Source organism: Halyomorpha halys, unplaced genomic scaffold (genome assembly GCF_000696795.3).
Source record: "Halyomorpha halys isolate HHAL.00 unplaced genomic scaffold, Hhal_1.1 Scaffold987.1, whole genome shotgun sequence".
Classification (NCBI taxonomy): Eukaryota; Metazoa; Arthropoda; class Insecta; order Hemiptera; family Pentatomidae; genus Halyomorpha; species Halyomorpha halys.
In genome coordinates this window covers 146037-159136 of record NW_027108701.1, presented here as the reverse complement: position 1 = coordinate 159136, position 13100 = coordinate 146037, and the positions used below count along the sequence as shown (strand labels likewise).

General features: G+C 30.2%; 1 protein-coding gene across 3 annotated transcripts in view; it reads right to left on the bottom strand.

Moving 5' to 3' along the window:
• Positions 1-10466, bottom strand: part of LOC106687592 (switch-associated protein 70) — a 29465-nt gene extending 18999 nt beyond the window's left edge. For 2 of the 3 annotated variants that reach the window (XM_014431572.2, XM_014431573.2), the window contains exons 1-8: positions 10311-10466; positions 9972-10091; positions 6132-6341; positions 5475-5708; positions 5123-5234; positions 1539-1641; positions 762-942; positions 531-667 (exon numbers count right to left, since the gene is read on the bottom strand). In XM_014431572.2, the coding sequence (XP_014287058.1) occupies positions 531-667; positions 762-942; positions 1539-1641; positions 5123-5234; positions 5475-5708; positions 6132-6341; positions 9972-10091; positions 10311-10409 (1196 nt within the window). In that variant the 5' untranslated portion in view covers positions 10410-10466. The remainder of the gene's footprint in view (positions 1-530; positions 668-761; positions 943-1538; positions 1642-5122; positions 5235-5474; positions 5709-6131; positions 6342-9971; positions 10092-10310) is intronic. The other variant, XM_067046981.1, reaches the window with a different exon arrangement.
• Positions 10467-13100: the final 2634 nt, after the last annotated feature.

The window sequence follows — 13100 nt, the reverse complement described above, 5'->3', positions numbered from 1 at the left end:
AGTAGTGATCCTTTATCTGAATAGAGCAGTTTATTAGTTTTTAGTGGCAATAATTAATTTTTAAAAATTCCTATTTCACACTTACATGAAGGGAATAGGGATTGGTTTTAACAACAATTGGGCATAATGACTGAATATGCCTGAACCCTTGGAGGCCATAATAAACGATATCCACTCTAACTTAAAATTGAGTTTAATTATTAGGATCTCAAAACAACAATAAAAAATTAATTTAAAATAAATGAAATCTATTGAAGGATATTAATTTAGTATCATTAATGAGTAATATCTTAAGACAAGAAATGCAAGCTAGGAATGACTGTGTCACTAAAATTTATATAACTTCTGACTTTATTATGAAATTGCCTTTATCTTTATTAAATGAATTCAGATGATTCTAATAAACTTCAAAATCAACAGGCTATTATTAGTGAGAAGATATGGATACTAATAGTCACAACTTTGATTAATTGTTATAATTATTTAACCAAAATAAATTAATTTGTTTTTCAACATATATATAATACTACCTAGCTTGAAGTGATCTGACAATTTCTTCATCTCTTTTAGCTTGTATTTCTTCTTCTAGAAGTGCTTCTAAATGTGTTACTTGTTTTTCTTGAGCAACTTTAAGTTCTTGGGCTTCTAGTTCTGCTGCAACTCTTGCCTAAAAGTTAAATAATTTATTTATTTTTAAAATAATTAAATGTTAAGGGGAAAATGAGTTTTTTTATACAATAGATAATATAAACATAAACTACCATTTTTTCAGCCTGTAGTTGGACTCCCATGTCATGAATTATGCTGGATTTTCTACGTGATTCAGCTTCATCAATTTGTCTTTGTTTTCTCCTCCTCGCAGCTAGTGTCCTTTGGTAACCTTGACCACGTCCTGATTGTGAAATGGCTATTTGCAAGGAGGATACCCATTGTAACCTGCTCCTACAAAATAAAGTTAAATAATCTAACAAAACTTTTTTTAAAATATGTATGTTATAAATATATTTAATTAGAAATAGGAATGTATCTGCATATGTAATATCTTAGTGTCAGTTGTGATCTGTAATGTTTAGACACACAAATGCATGGGTCAGAATATACTTGCAAGGAGCTGTGGAAGCCATCCGACTACTATACTAAGTTTTATTATTTGTAGACGATTTCAGTAATAATTCATGTATATGTTTGAATATAAAATGACATTCCGTCAGTTACAATAAATCAGTTTATTTAGCAGTTAGGTTTTTCAGTTATTAGCAATTTATATTCAAACCAATTGCCTTTGACTACATTGTAAATAATGTGAATAGAGAGAAAATTATATAGTTAAGATTTTTTTTTAGTGATCACTCCTTATATCTTTTTCACTTTATCAGATGACATTTACACCTCATGTGCATGAAACAGGCATTTATAACCATTATTTAACATGGGTGAAAACATAGGGCATAGCTATTAATATATAAAAAGCAAACAAAGTCCTCAAACATATTACATTTTGCAAAGTTTAATGTAATGCGTAGACAAAAGCACATTACCTATGGTCATGAGGTGCCAACTCAATACATCTTTCATTGGTATGTAAATAAATCCTGTTGGCTGAAGTATCCACCCAGCAATTCGGGTCAAGGTTAATTATGCCTGAAATAGAGGAAACAATTAAATTTTCTAACACACACACATATACAACAAATTAATTAGAATATAAGTAAAGCAATTAAATATTTCAAAGATTTTTCTATTCTAAAAAAATTATGGAAATTTACTTCAGTAACTCGGGTATGGTATCTCATTGAATAAGAAACTGTGCTACTATCTCTTGAGCCCGGGTGTGACTGGGACGAAATTATTTATTCAATTAAATCAGCCATGAGTCAACTTTGTGGGTTCGGGAATGGTTATCCCTAATTGGGAAAAAATAGCAGTCGAGCATGATCTTGAACAAATCACCATCTTGCAAAACTGTTGTTCAAGAAACAGTACTTCTTCATTAAATACTGAATCTTTGACCCTTCATGAGTTGAATTAGTGCATGAGATTAATTTCATATATAGATAAATCTATAAGGCAACCCTTCCCGGCTGGACCCGTCCCACTAAAACCCCCAGGGAGCTACAATCCTATATCACTTTTGAAATATTTACTTGACACGGGAAGAGAATTGAAAAATGGTGTGAAACTCTACTCCAATCTTAAAATCTACTCCGTGAAAAACAACTCCACGCCTAACAACAATAAGGATATAGAGAAAGAAAAAAAAATAGAAATAAATAACAATAAAATCTGGCTATGGTATAACAAGGAAGAAAATACGAAAACATTTAATAATAAATTCACTTAATTTATGCATTTTTCGTGCCTCCCAATTTAAAGCCTTAACCTTTTAACAATTTATATTTAAGACATTAATTTTCCTCTAGAACAATTACTGTTTATTAAAAGGCACTAATTGGAGAGCTCTTAGCAACTATGTACGACGGGGTACACTGGAAAGAGCTCGGTTAACACGACGTTAATTTTTTAAAGCATATAACTTTTCTTTTTTTTTTTATGTTTTGTTATTTATATTTTTTAGTTAAAATTGCACACAGGCTTTGACAGACAGATATTTTTTTTCTATTGTCGATGTGTTCTTAATTATTCAAATAGATCCCTTTTTTTTTTCAATTCAAAACTTTATTTATTAATACATATTACAATTTGCCACAACGTTATTGGAAAATAGGTAATAGTGATAACTGATCACACTCATACTAAACTACAATAAAATAAGAGTAAAAGTAAACAAATATTTGAAGAAAAAAAAGTACATAAAAATAAATAATCTCTTTCTAAATATATACAAACAGAAGGATAAAGAAAACGAACATAATCAAATTATGTTCATGAAAACAAATAATAATAAAACAAAATGAAATGAAATGAAAAAATAATTTTATTCTGGGACATATGTCCCCAAAGAATAAATACATGGTTCATATATTAAGATATTTATCTGGCAAGCATTTACAAGTTTTCAGATAGTAAAATGAAATTACATTGGGATATTGGCTTTACTACTGTTTATAATGTTAACAATATATGCCTATTTATTTGATTACAATGATATGGAGGTTTGGTTATACAATAAGTGGAGAAATAGCTGTTGTTTAAAGGAAAGAATGAATGAGGACCGGCAAATGGAGATGGGAAGAGAATTCCAGAAGGAGGTTGCATGTATGACGAAGGATCTGCTAAAGAAGGCGGTTCTATAGAAGGGCACAAATAAATCAATTGGTTGGGGTCTGGTTTTTAATGAGTGGATGGATGAACGAAGAGTGAGGAGATCTAGGATATAGGTAGGTTTTTTATTTTAGGAACTTGGAATAGGAAAACACCAAGGAGGTATTGCCTTCAGGAGGTTAGATAGAGCCACTTCAACTCAGTACACCAGCGGGAGACTGGAGAGCACCTTGGGAACCCTAAGATAAATCTTATAAAGCAATTCATGAGTCTCTTCAGTCTCAATTCTAATCCTGCAGATAGTCCTGCATAGACCAAGGAACCGTAGTCGAAGTGGGAGAAGACAAGAGAGGATACTAGAAGCTGACAGGTGTTCTGAGGATGGAATTAAGGAATCTTAGGAACTGTTTGAGTACAGTTATGGATTTGTGAAATGTGATTATTTATATATATAATAATAAAATATATATTAATACAAATAATCACCAGTCAGATTTACATGCTTACATCAAATATTTATACTATCAACCTGAGGATCCCTGAGCCCATTCTATGCCCCACCTGTGAGGAGTAGAGCAGAGCTCAAGAGATCCCAGCACATCCCTCTCACCGGGTCACTGGTAATGAGCAAGTGGAGGCTAAGCAAGTACGCTAAATGTAATAAAATTAACACATTTCATTCACTAATTCATTCATATTAATTTTCTTTGACTCTCCAAGGGGTTTATTATACATCTATCAAAATCACTACTCTTTTGTTTATCATCAAATTCTTTCACAGCTTATTGCTACTAAAACTACGAGATTGTTAATTATTTTAATAAAAATTAAAGGTAGTTAGAGGAATCTATTATGAAAATTCAGAATTTAAACCTTCAAATAATTTTATTGTAACAAGGATACTTTTATTATAAAATTATTTGAGCCTTTTGCAAAAAAATATTTCCAATTGATGATATAAAATACTATTTCCAGTATGTCCATTTTATAAAAGGTTACAATGCAGGTAACTAAATATTTAATAAACCTTGAATACATAATTTTAGTATCATTTTTGAATTAGGCTGTTAACATACAAATAAGCTGTTTTAGGAGACCCAGTTATTTTTAAGAGATCTTAAAACGTCCTATTCCATTGAAAGCTCAAATTTGAAATTTTCACAATTTCAATACTTCACTTTCTTCTTCTTTGAATAATCCACATACCTTACGGTGTCTGGGTAACCTGGATTTATTTCCTAACCGTAACCAACTTCTTGACTTCATTAAGAGTGATTCCTCCGCTTCTTGCCAGATAACATATAAGATCCTCCCAATTATTCCTCAGGTGTGCGCATGGTTTTTTTTTTTTCAGTCTTTGCCTTCCAAATAATTTTTTGAGATTCTATTCATCAGCATTCTTTGCACATGGCCAAATCAAGTCAATTCTATTCTATGTGTATTTTCTCTGAGCATTTCTTGTCCTGCTTCCTCTCTGATTCTTATATTTCTCATTCAGTTGAATCTAGTTTTACCGAGAGCTTTCCTCAAAAATTGCATTTCTGTGGCTTGGATACGGCTTTCGAAATTTTCGATACTAGGCCAACTTTCAGTTGTATAGATTAGCATAGGCATGAAGACTTTTTTATACACTGGCATCACTGTTAGGCAAAAATTAGCTATAGTTAAAACTAATAGCTAAAATCACCAGGGATAAAATATTTATTTATCAATGGTTCATTCATGAATATGGGTCGTATCCATGACAATTTTAGCTAATAGTTTCAACTGTAGCTAATTTTTGTCTATCTCTATCACCTAACTTTCCCTAACTGTAAGGTATTTCGGTGTGAATAAAAAACTGCAATATCACTCAGAAAATAAGAAATTAATTATTCACAGAATATTAAGAGACAATTACCACATTGTTCCTTTTCATCCATATTCTTGTAATAAGCCATCTGAGTAGGCTGAAGTACAAACCAGTACTCCCTCAGTGTTGGTAACAAATATCCCTTTTTCATCAAATTACCCTGAAAATATAATTTATTCAATTCATCAAGCAGAAAATAACAATTTTCATTTTATTCCAATACTTCTGCAGTAATTACATGTCAGTAGTAAACTACGATATGCAAATTAACTAGCAAGGATCTTAAAATTAAAGATTACAAAAGATTCTTAAGAAATTTTATAAGATAATATTATAGTTAAATACTCTAAATAAAATATAAATCCATTAATATTAAAAAATCAATTATAACATGTCACACCTTTTTTATCACATCACAAAGAAAAGTGCTAGCTAAAGCTGTTACTGCTTCTATCAGTACTGGTTCTTCGACATCAGACAAATATTTTGTCTCTAGGAGTGTTAAAAAAGTGGAAAATCTAAAACCAGGAGTGTTGACGGTGAGAGAGTCATAAGCCTCTTGGTCCCAATCTCCTCCAAGAGATGTCACTAACTGGCAGCTGACTAATCCCACTTCACTTCTCTCAAGAACCACCTGAAAAAATAATAATAATAATCAAGTTGTTTCTTCTGAAATATTGGAAAATTAAGTTTGAAAACTTATGTCATTTTTTTTAATTCATTTGTTTTTCAGATGATTGAAGTAAAAGTTCCAAATCCTTGGTTTTTCAGCCATTATTTCGAATTTCATATAATCTAATGATATTATATACACTTTTAGGATACACAAACTAAACCTTTCTGGCAAATTGGAAGTTTCAATATTTCTTTAGTTTTTGATAAATAATTTAGAATATGTTTGTTTTGATCCAAGGAATAATTTAAAACAAATAGTTTGAGTAGTTCCAAACAATTAAGAAATTTGATAAGTAAAATAAACTCTTATACTTAATTTAAAAGAAGATTAAATATTAATTTTTATTCAACTGAATAAGCCTATAGTAATTAAAGCCCTTACTTGAAAGATGTCTTGTTGAGTGGCACATGGCTGAAGCTCCCCGAGCATACAGAATACCCGAAAAAGGTAATGAAGACATTCATCAGGAAGAATGTGTGGTTCTCGATTTAAGTATAGCCTTTTACATACGAGCCAACACACTTCGTCAATACTTGCTTCATATTCCCTAAGTAAAATAAGTGAAAGGGTGTCTGGTAAAGATGAGAAGACCTAAAAAGCAAAACTGTTCATTATTATAAACGAATATTTACAACAAAAAATATTTTTAAAAGTAAATAAGAAATATAATATGATTTAATTACATTAAAATTTAGCAAATTAATGTTTTCAATTAAAATATGGATTTTAACCAGGAACAGATTCGATTAAGGCGGTGAGGTCAACTATTACTTCATGGCGGATCCCAGAAATAAATATTTTCTTCTTACATTCTCAGGCTATCATTAATTGAGAAGTGCAGGTTAGTCTGAACGGGGCCGTCAGTAACTGAGGGAGTACTGTAACATAGGTCTTTCAACCTCGGAACTGCAGGGACACTAGTTCGAATCAGGCCTAGGGGTCAAATTTTATTTCTGTGGTAGTCCCATAAAATGAAAACTTGCCTGCCACCATGGTTAAAATAGGATGGTACCCTGCAAATAACCCCCTTCCTCCTCTCTATTTGTTAGAAATGACTAGAAAGCCACTCCAAGCTGATGAACTTAGGAAGGTGAACTATTAATTCTCAGAGTAAACCAGAAATTCATCTTGTAATTGATAAATTGATGTGGTGTGCACAACACAACTTTCACTTACTACACTATTTTCTGTTAAAATCATTGTTAGTTTCAAATTTGACAACTTCTTTATTATTTACGATGGCATTACTCCTAATTATATTTATATTTATAGGTTAGATAGAAAAACTACTATTTCTATGTGTTTGTGTTTCCATGGTTATTGTAACAGCAGTAAAACGGTACTTTAGATAGAGTTTTTTGAAAATTTGGCATTTAAGCCCTCTCAATTTTTTTGTTAAGATTGCCTTATATTAAGACCCTTTAATTGTATTTCAATATGACGTATACAATAAAAATCGCAACAGCTGTTTTTTTAAAAAATGTTAAAAAAAATATAAAATCAAAGATACAAAGAGGAGCTTCCTGTAAGGCAATTTTAGTGAAAATGTTGCAGTAATCGACATATCTTAAATAGGTAATTTCATTTCCGTACAACTTTTTTGTTTTTTGGCTAGGATGTTCATACACATACAGAGACCATTTCATAGATTTTTTGTTGTTGTCATAATTCTAAGGTTGCAAAGACCTGCACCTCAACCACCTGAGCTATAAATGGCCCTCATTTCATATACTTGGTCATTTTGACTCAGAAGACCTTAAAACTATCATTTTCACTGAAAACTCAGATTTGAAATTTTTCAAAAAATAACAATACTTCCCCACGATATATCTCTTTATTATATAAAAAAGTTATTAGAGATCACAACACCATTAATTTTAGTGAAATAATTAATATTATATATTTTTATCCTATATATTTCATATATAGATAAGTAACAGTAAAGCATTGCTTATTAACAAAATAAATATGATTTCACATTATTATTCGAGTAAAATATTGAAAAAATTATTAAAACACAAAAGATGTTACAACATCAATCATAGAAATAATTAAAATGATGAGTAAATCAGAAAGATTAATGTTCTCAAAGACCTTCAAATCCTTCTTTGCACATCACTCCCTCTGCTTTTATTAATTTTTAAGATTCTTTTCGTACAAAATAAACCTGACCAAAAATTATTTTCATTATTATGTGTTATGTTATCCATTATTTAATTATTCTTTCCAAATGAATCTCTGAACTGTTTCTGTCTGTAAAGAAATAACTCAGACACCTCACAATGAGAATTTATTAGAGTACTATCATTTGTATGGTTTCTCAATATGAAATGTTCATACCATATCTATTAAGCCTATACAGCAAGCACTGCCGGCTTTCGATATTTGATACTCTGGGATAATAATGCCATTATTATATCTCAAAAATTGATTTCTTAAGCCATGTATATTACTTTATGCTTGAATTCTATTTTTTTCAACAAGTCTCTAACTATGTGCTTTATGAATTAGATTAAATTATTATCTTATACAGTAATTTTTTTATAATTCCTACTAAGTGGCGGGTGCCCCTTACTTCAATGCCACTGCCCTGAGGCAGTTATTAGTTTTTCTCTAATAGGAATATGATCACTTTTAAAAATTTTGGAACTTAAAATATCATAAATATTTATACCAATAAAAAAACTCAGAAAAAAAAACTAATACACATATTGATGCTTTACTTTAATAGTGCACATCTGACAATAAAAAAATATTTTATTTTATATTTGACATATTCTATAGATTGTACCGTAGGCTTTAGTTACTTTTTGACAACTCTACTAACTTCAAGACAGTCCATAGAGGGAGCATAGTAAAAAAAGAAACCCCTGTCTGTGGTAATATCTTTGAAACATGTTCATTTTTTAATAAAACCAAAACTTTTTTATTTTTGTCAGATGTGCTACAATTCAAGTAAAACAGTGATATGTATATAAATGGTGCAATGAATGTGAACGAACTAATCTCAGAACATTATTCAAAGAAATTATTTTGAAAAAGCATTTCAGAAACATATTTCTCAATCAATGAAAGAACTTTAAGAGGCAAAAATATTTTAGTGGAATGTTTCTATTATTTCTGGACAATATTTTTAAACATAAGCTCTTGAAAAAATTTTTTTTTATAATTATTTATTGTTATTTACAACTGTATAAAAATATATACAAGTAAATTTGCTGTAGGTGACATACTGACATGATACCAACTTGTGGAAAATCTACCCATTGATAGAACTCCAAAAACATTTCTAGAGGAGAAGATCTCGAGGCCATCTTCTGAAATAACTTAAATTTATTTTTTTTAAATTTCGAACTATTACTTTGCTCAAGGAATGAACCATGAAGGTGACAAGTCCTCTGTAGCTAAATTATTATTTTATAATGTTGTGATAATATTCAAATGATAAAAGCAACAATATCAATAATTTCTCAAGCCAAACAATGTGATTACATCTGCAAACAAGGCATGCCCTTGACTTTGTTTAACATTCTTCTGAACTTTTCCTCCTTATTATAAAACTGCATATCTCTGTTTACTGATGACATTAATTATCAATATTTTCTTTAAAAAAATATTAAGAGCAATATTAATTTTCTGAACCAAAAAATGAAATAAATTATATGAAATCGAAGGCTGGAATTCTAATGTGAAATGATAAAAAAAAGTAAGACTGTGGTTCATTAACTTCAATTCACAAAACATTAAATTGAATCAATGAAAATTGAATATATAATTTAAAATTAATTATTATGGATTTAAATCTTCTTTGAAAGAAATCAATTTTTTTTTTTACAGTAGAAAAAATCTAAAAGAACATAGAAGGAAATATATTTCCTGCAAGAGAAATCAGTGTAGAAAGATTCCCATATAGAGTGGCAACTTCTAACTGACCTTGTCACTCTTAGCCAAAACAGAATAAATGAGTCATACGAGAACATTTATTTAATTGTTTTCATGTAATTGTTTAAAAATATGAATAGATTTTGAAAATTGTTTTTATCAATGTTTAAATTGTACACTGAGATACCAGTTATTTAGAGGGAAGAATGAGAATATAGAATTCATATAAAATCCAATGTGTGAGGTATTTTCAGAATTATAGTAATGACTTGATTAGCAAATGGAGTAAGAAACATTGATATAACAGATTTAACATAATACAGATACATGAACACTTACTTCTTTTAATAAATAATACTTGTAGTGATAAAAATTTAGTGATGTAGTACTTCTATAATGTTCTAATCCTTTTTCCACTCCATATAAATCCAGCAAAGTTCCAATATTCGCAGTTAACACCTAACATAAATGATAATATTCAATAACATCAAAAACTATGTGAGTGCTACAAAATAGTAGGGCTAAAAATGATATCTGACAATTATTAGGAGTATAATAATAATGTATTTAAGCTTTAAAACACATATAAACAATAATGACACCTGTTAAGTAAGTGATGTCATAGCTAGATGGATTGTTCCAATATTAATAATAAGTGACAATTAACAATATTCATACCTTAAGCTTCGATTTTACCACATTTCCAGAATTATCAGTCGAAAGAGAATTAAATGCATGCCAAATACTATTGGTTACATTCTTGAGGAGAGTAGCCATAATACCTCATCCCTCGTGATTCACTGATAGCAGATCCCCACTCCTGTCACTCTATCAACCCTACCCACACAATGGCAAAGAGGTCGAAATATTTTATTGTATTTACTGTACTGAAACAAACAAGGAGCATCTATAACGTCATACAGGTTTAACACCAATCAGTAATGACAGTTATAGATTTTTTCCATTTGAACATTATACTAGAAATTATAATGTAATTTAATTTTCAATTTTAACAAGTAATCTGTTTCATTTACAGGAAAATACTATTGTTGTAAAGATTGCAGAATTAAATTGACCGGTTCAAATCATATTAACGTACAGTGGATAAAAAAGTATTGACACTCTTAATTTGTTTGTAAAATAAAAATATTTTTATTTAACAGAATAAAAACTTCATCAAAATCCTTAGTTGTAAAAAAAAATTACAAATTTACAAAATAAAAAAATAATCATTTTTATGTTTACTTGCATACAGTAAGCCCTGCAACGTGAGGTGAAACGATGGCTCACATTAAATAGTTTAATTAGTATTTAAATGTTTGTTTTTTTTTATCGCACCTGGACCATCTTCCTTTTATATAAGAAAGTAAGTAAAGAAAAACATCCTTTTTAGTGGCAAACATTCTTTTATTAAAAAGAATGTAAGGAAAAACATCCTTTTATCCTTATCTCGTTTTCTTAAAAATATGCCTAAATCCTATAATTTACAAAAACGGATCAAAATGAGACCAATCATCAGCATCATCCTTTGTAACTAATGACTCAACGTACAAAATTAAACTCCACAAATTATGCAACATATTCACTGCTGAACTCAATGCAATAGAAGCAGCACTTCACTTCTGTTTGTCTTTGAACCACAATAATTACAGACTCGTTAAGTTCATTAAAAGGTATAGTTTATATATGTCCAGAGCATCCGAAAATTTCCTGCATCCATTTTTACTTAAAAACTCTACAAAATCTGGGTAAGTCACATTTATATGGGTTCCCAGTCACGTAGGAATCGCAGTGAATGAACTGGCCGATCACGCTGCAAGAGAAGTGCTCGAGCTTCCGGGATGGGGTAAAGCAATTTTAACTCCATAAAAAATGAGACAACCCCTTGTAATTGTAAAGGAAATCAAACATAAATTGCAATCTTTATGGAATGAAGGCCCAAAGAGTAAACTAAAAAGTATTAAAAAGGACGTCAAGCCCTGGGGTACCTCCTGCCGCAAATGCCGTAGAGAGGAGGTCGTACTGACCATGCTGAGAACAGGTCACACGAGGCTCACCCACTCCTAGCTTATTTTTTATAAAACGCCTCCGAACTGCCAGTATTGCAATAAAAATTGTGACAATTATCCATATTTTCCAGGAATGCCTTTATTTCACATCACACCTCAATAGCTAAGGATTAAATCCGGATATTTCAAAACCCTCAGAGATGACGATTAAACAGTAAAACTAGTGTTTTAGTTTTTAAAATATAAAGGTTTACTGACAAAAACAAAATAATATTAAAAATTAAAAAATAAAATTAAACAAATGTAACAAAAATTAAAAAAGGTATAAATTGCGTAAATGACCAATGATAATTTACGCCATTAAACAAAAACAAACAAACATCCTTTTTTAGAAATTCAAAAAAGTATTGGGACACTTTTCATTGTGTACATAATATTTTATCCGCAACTATGACAGCCTATAATCATCTTGGCATTTATGAAACTTTGCGTTACTTTAATTGTGTTACTTGAACAATTTTACGCCATTCCTCAGAAAAAGTTTCCTTTCGCACAAATTTGGAAGACATTTTTTTTTTATGCCTATTAGATACCGTAGCACTAATGTCCGGAGGCTGTGGGGCGTTTTAGGTTGCCTCAGATTATTATTCAGCATTAACTCTTTCGTTATGTTAGCCGCGTATTGTCTTGTTTTAAAACTGTGCCATTACTTTTTTGACCCTGAAAATTTACTTTTTTTATGATCACGTCAAACTCATCTTTGAATTCAAAATATTAATTTCTTATAAAATCTAGGTTTTAAGGGCCACTTATGAAGTAAATATTAGCCCAAGAAAATATCTTTATCCTATTGAGATTTATAGGAAAAGAGTGTGCCAATACTTTTTTGAACCACTGTATATAGCGTAAATATTTCGTAATTGAGTCAACATTCTTCTAAAAGCTCTGGAAAGGTTCCATAATTTAATTCTATTTTTCTCCACACTCGTTCCACAAGAAGATCCCGTATGTCAGGCGAAAAAGAGTCTACCCCTCTCATCTTCTCACAGTGTGGCCGATAGGCAACTTAAAATGGCAGTAGGCATTCTCCTTAAATAGTCTTATTTTATTGTTAATTAACATTTTAAAGTTAGTTATAGAATCTGCTTTATACAGAAGTCTTCTTAGTGGCGGTTTCGCCGTCGTCTGTTGTGAGTTTAAGTAAAAAAAAAAATAATAGTTCAAATGTATCTTATGAACTTACGAAATTTCTTTAGGAATTATTAGCCAATACTTAGTAGGAAGAATCATCATTTCTTTGAAGAAAATCTAGCCAAAAACAGTCTATGTACGTCTTGAATACTAGTAAAACAATAAATGTAAAACATCAAATAAACTGAAAATGTTTTAGCGAAAAGATTATAGTAGATCCAAAAGCGTTCGAAATGGATTTAATCATCTTCTAATATTATATACTAAT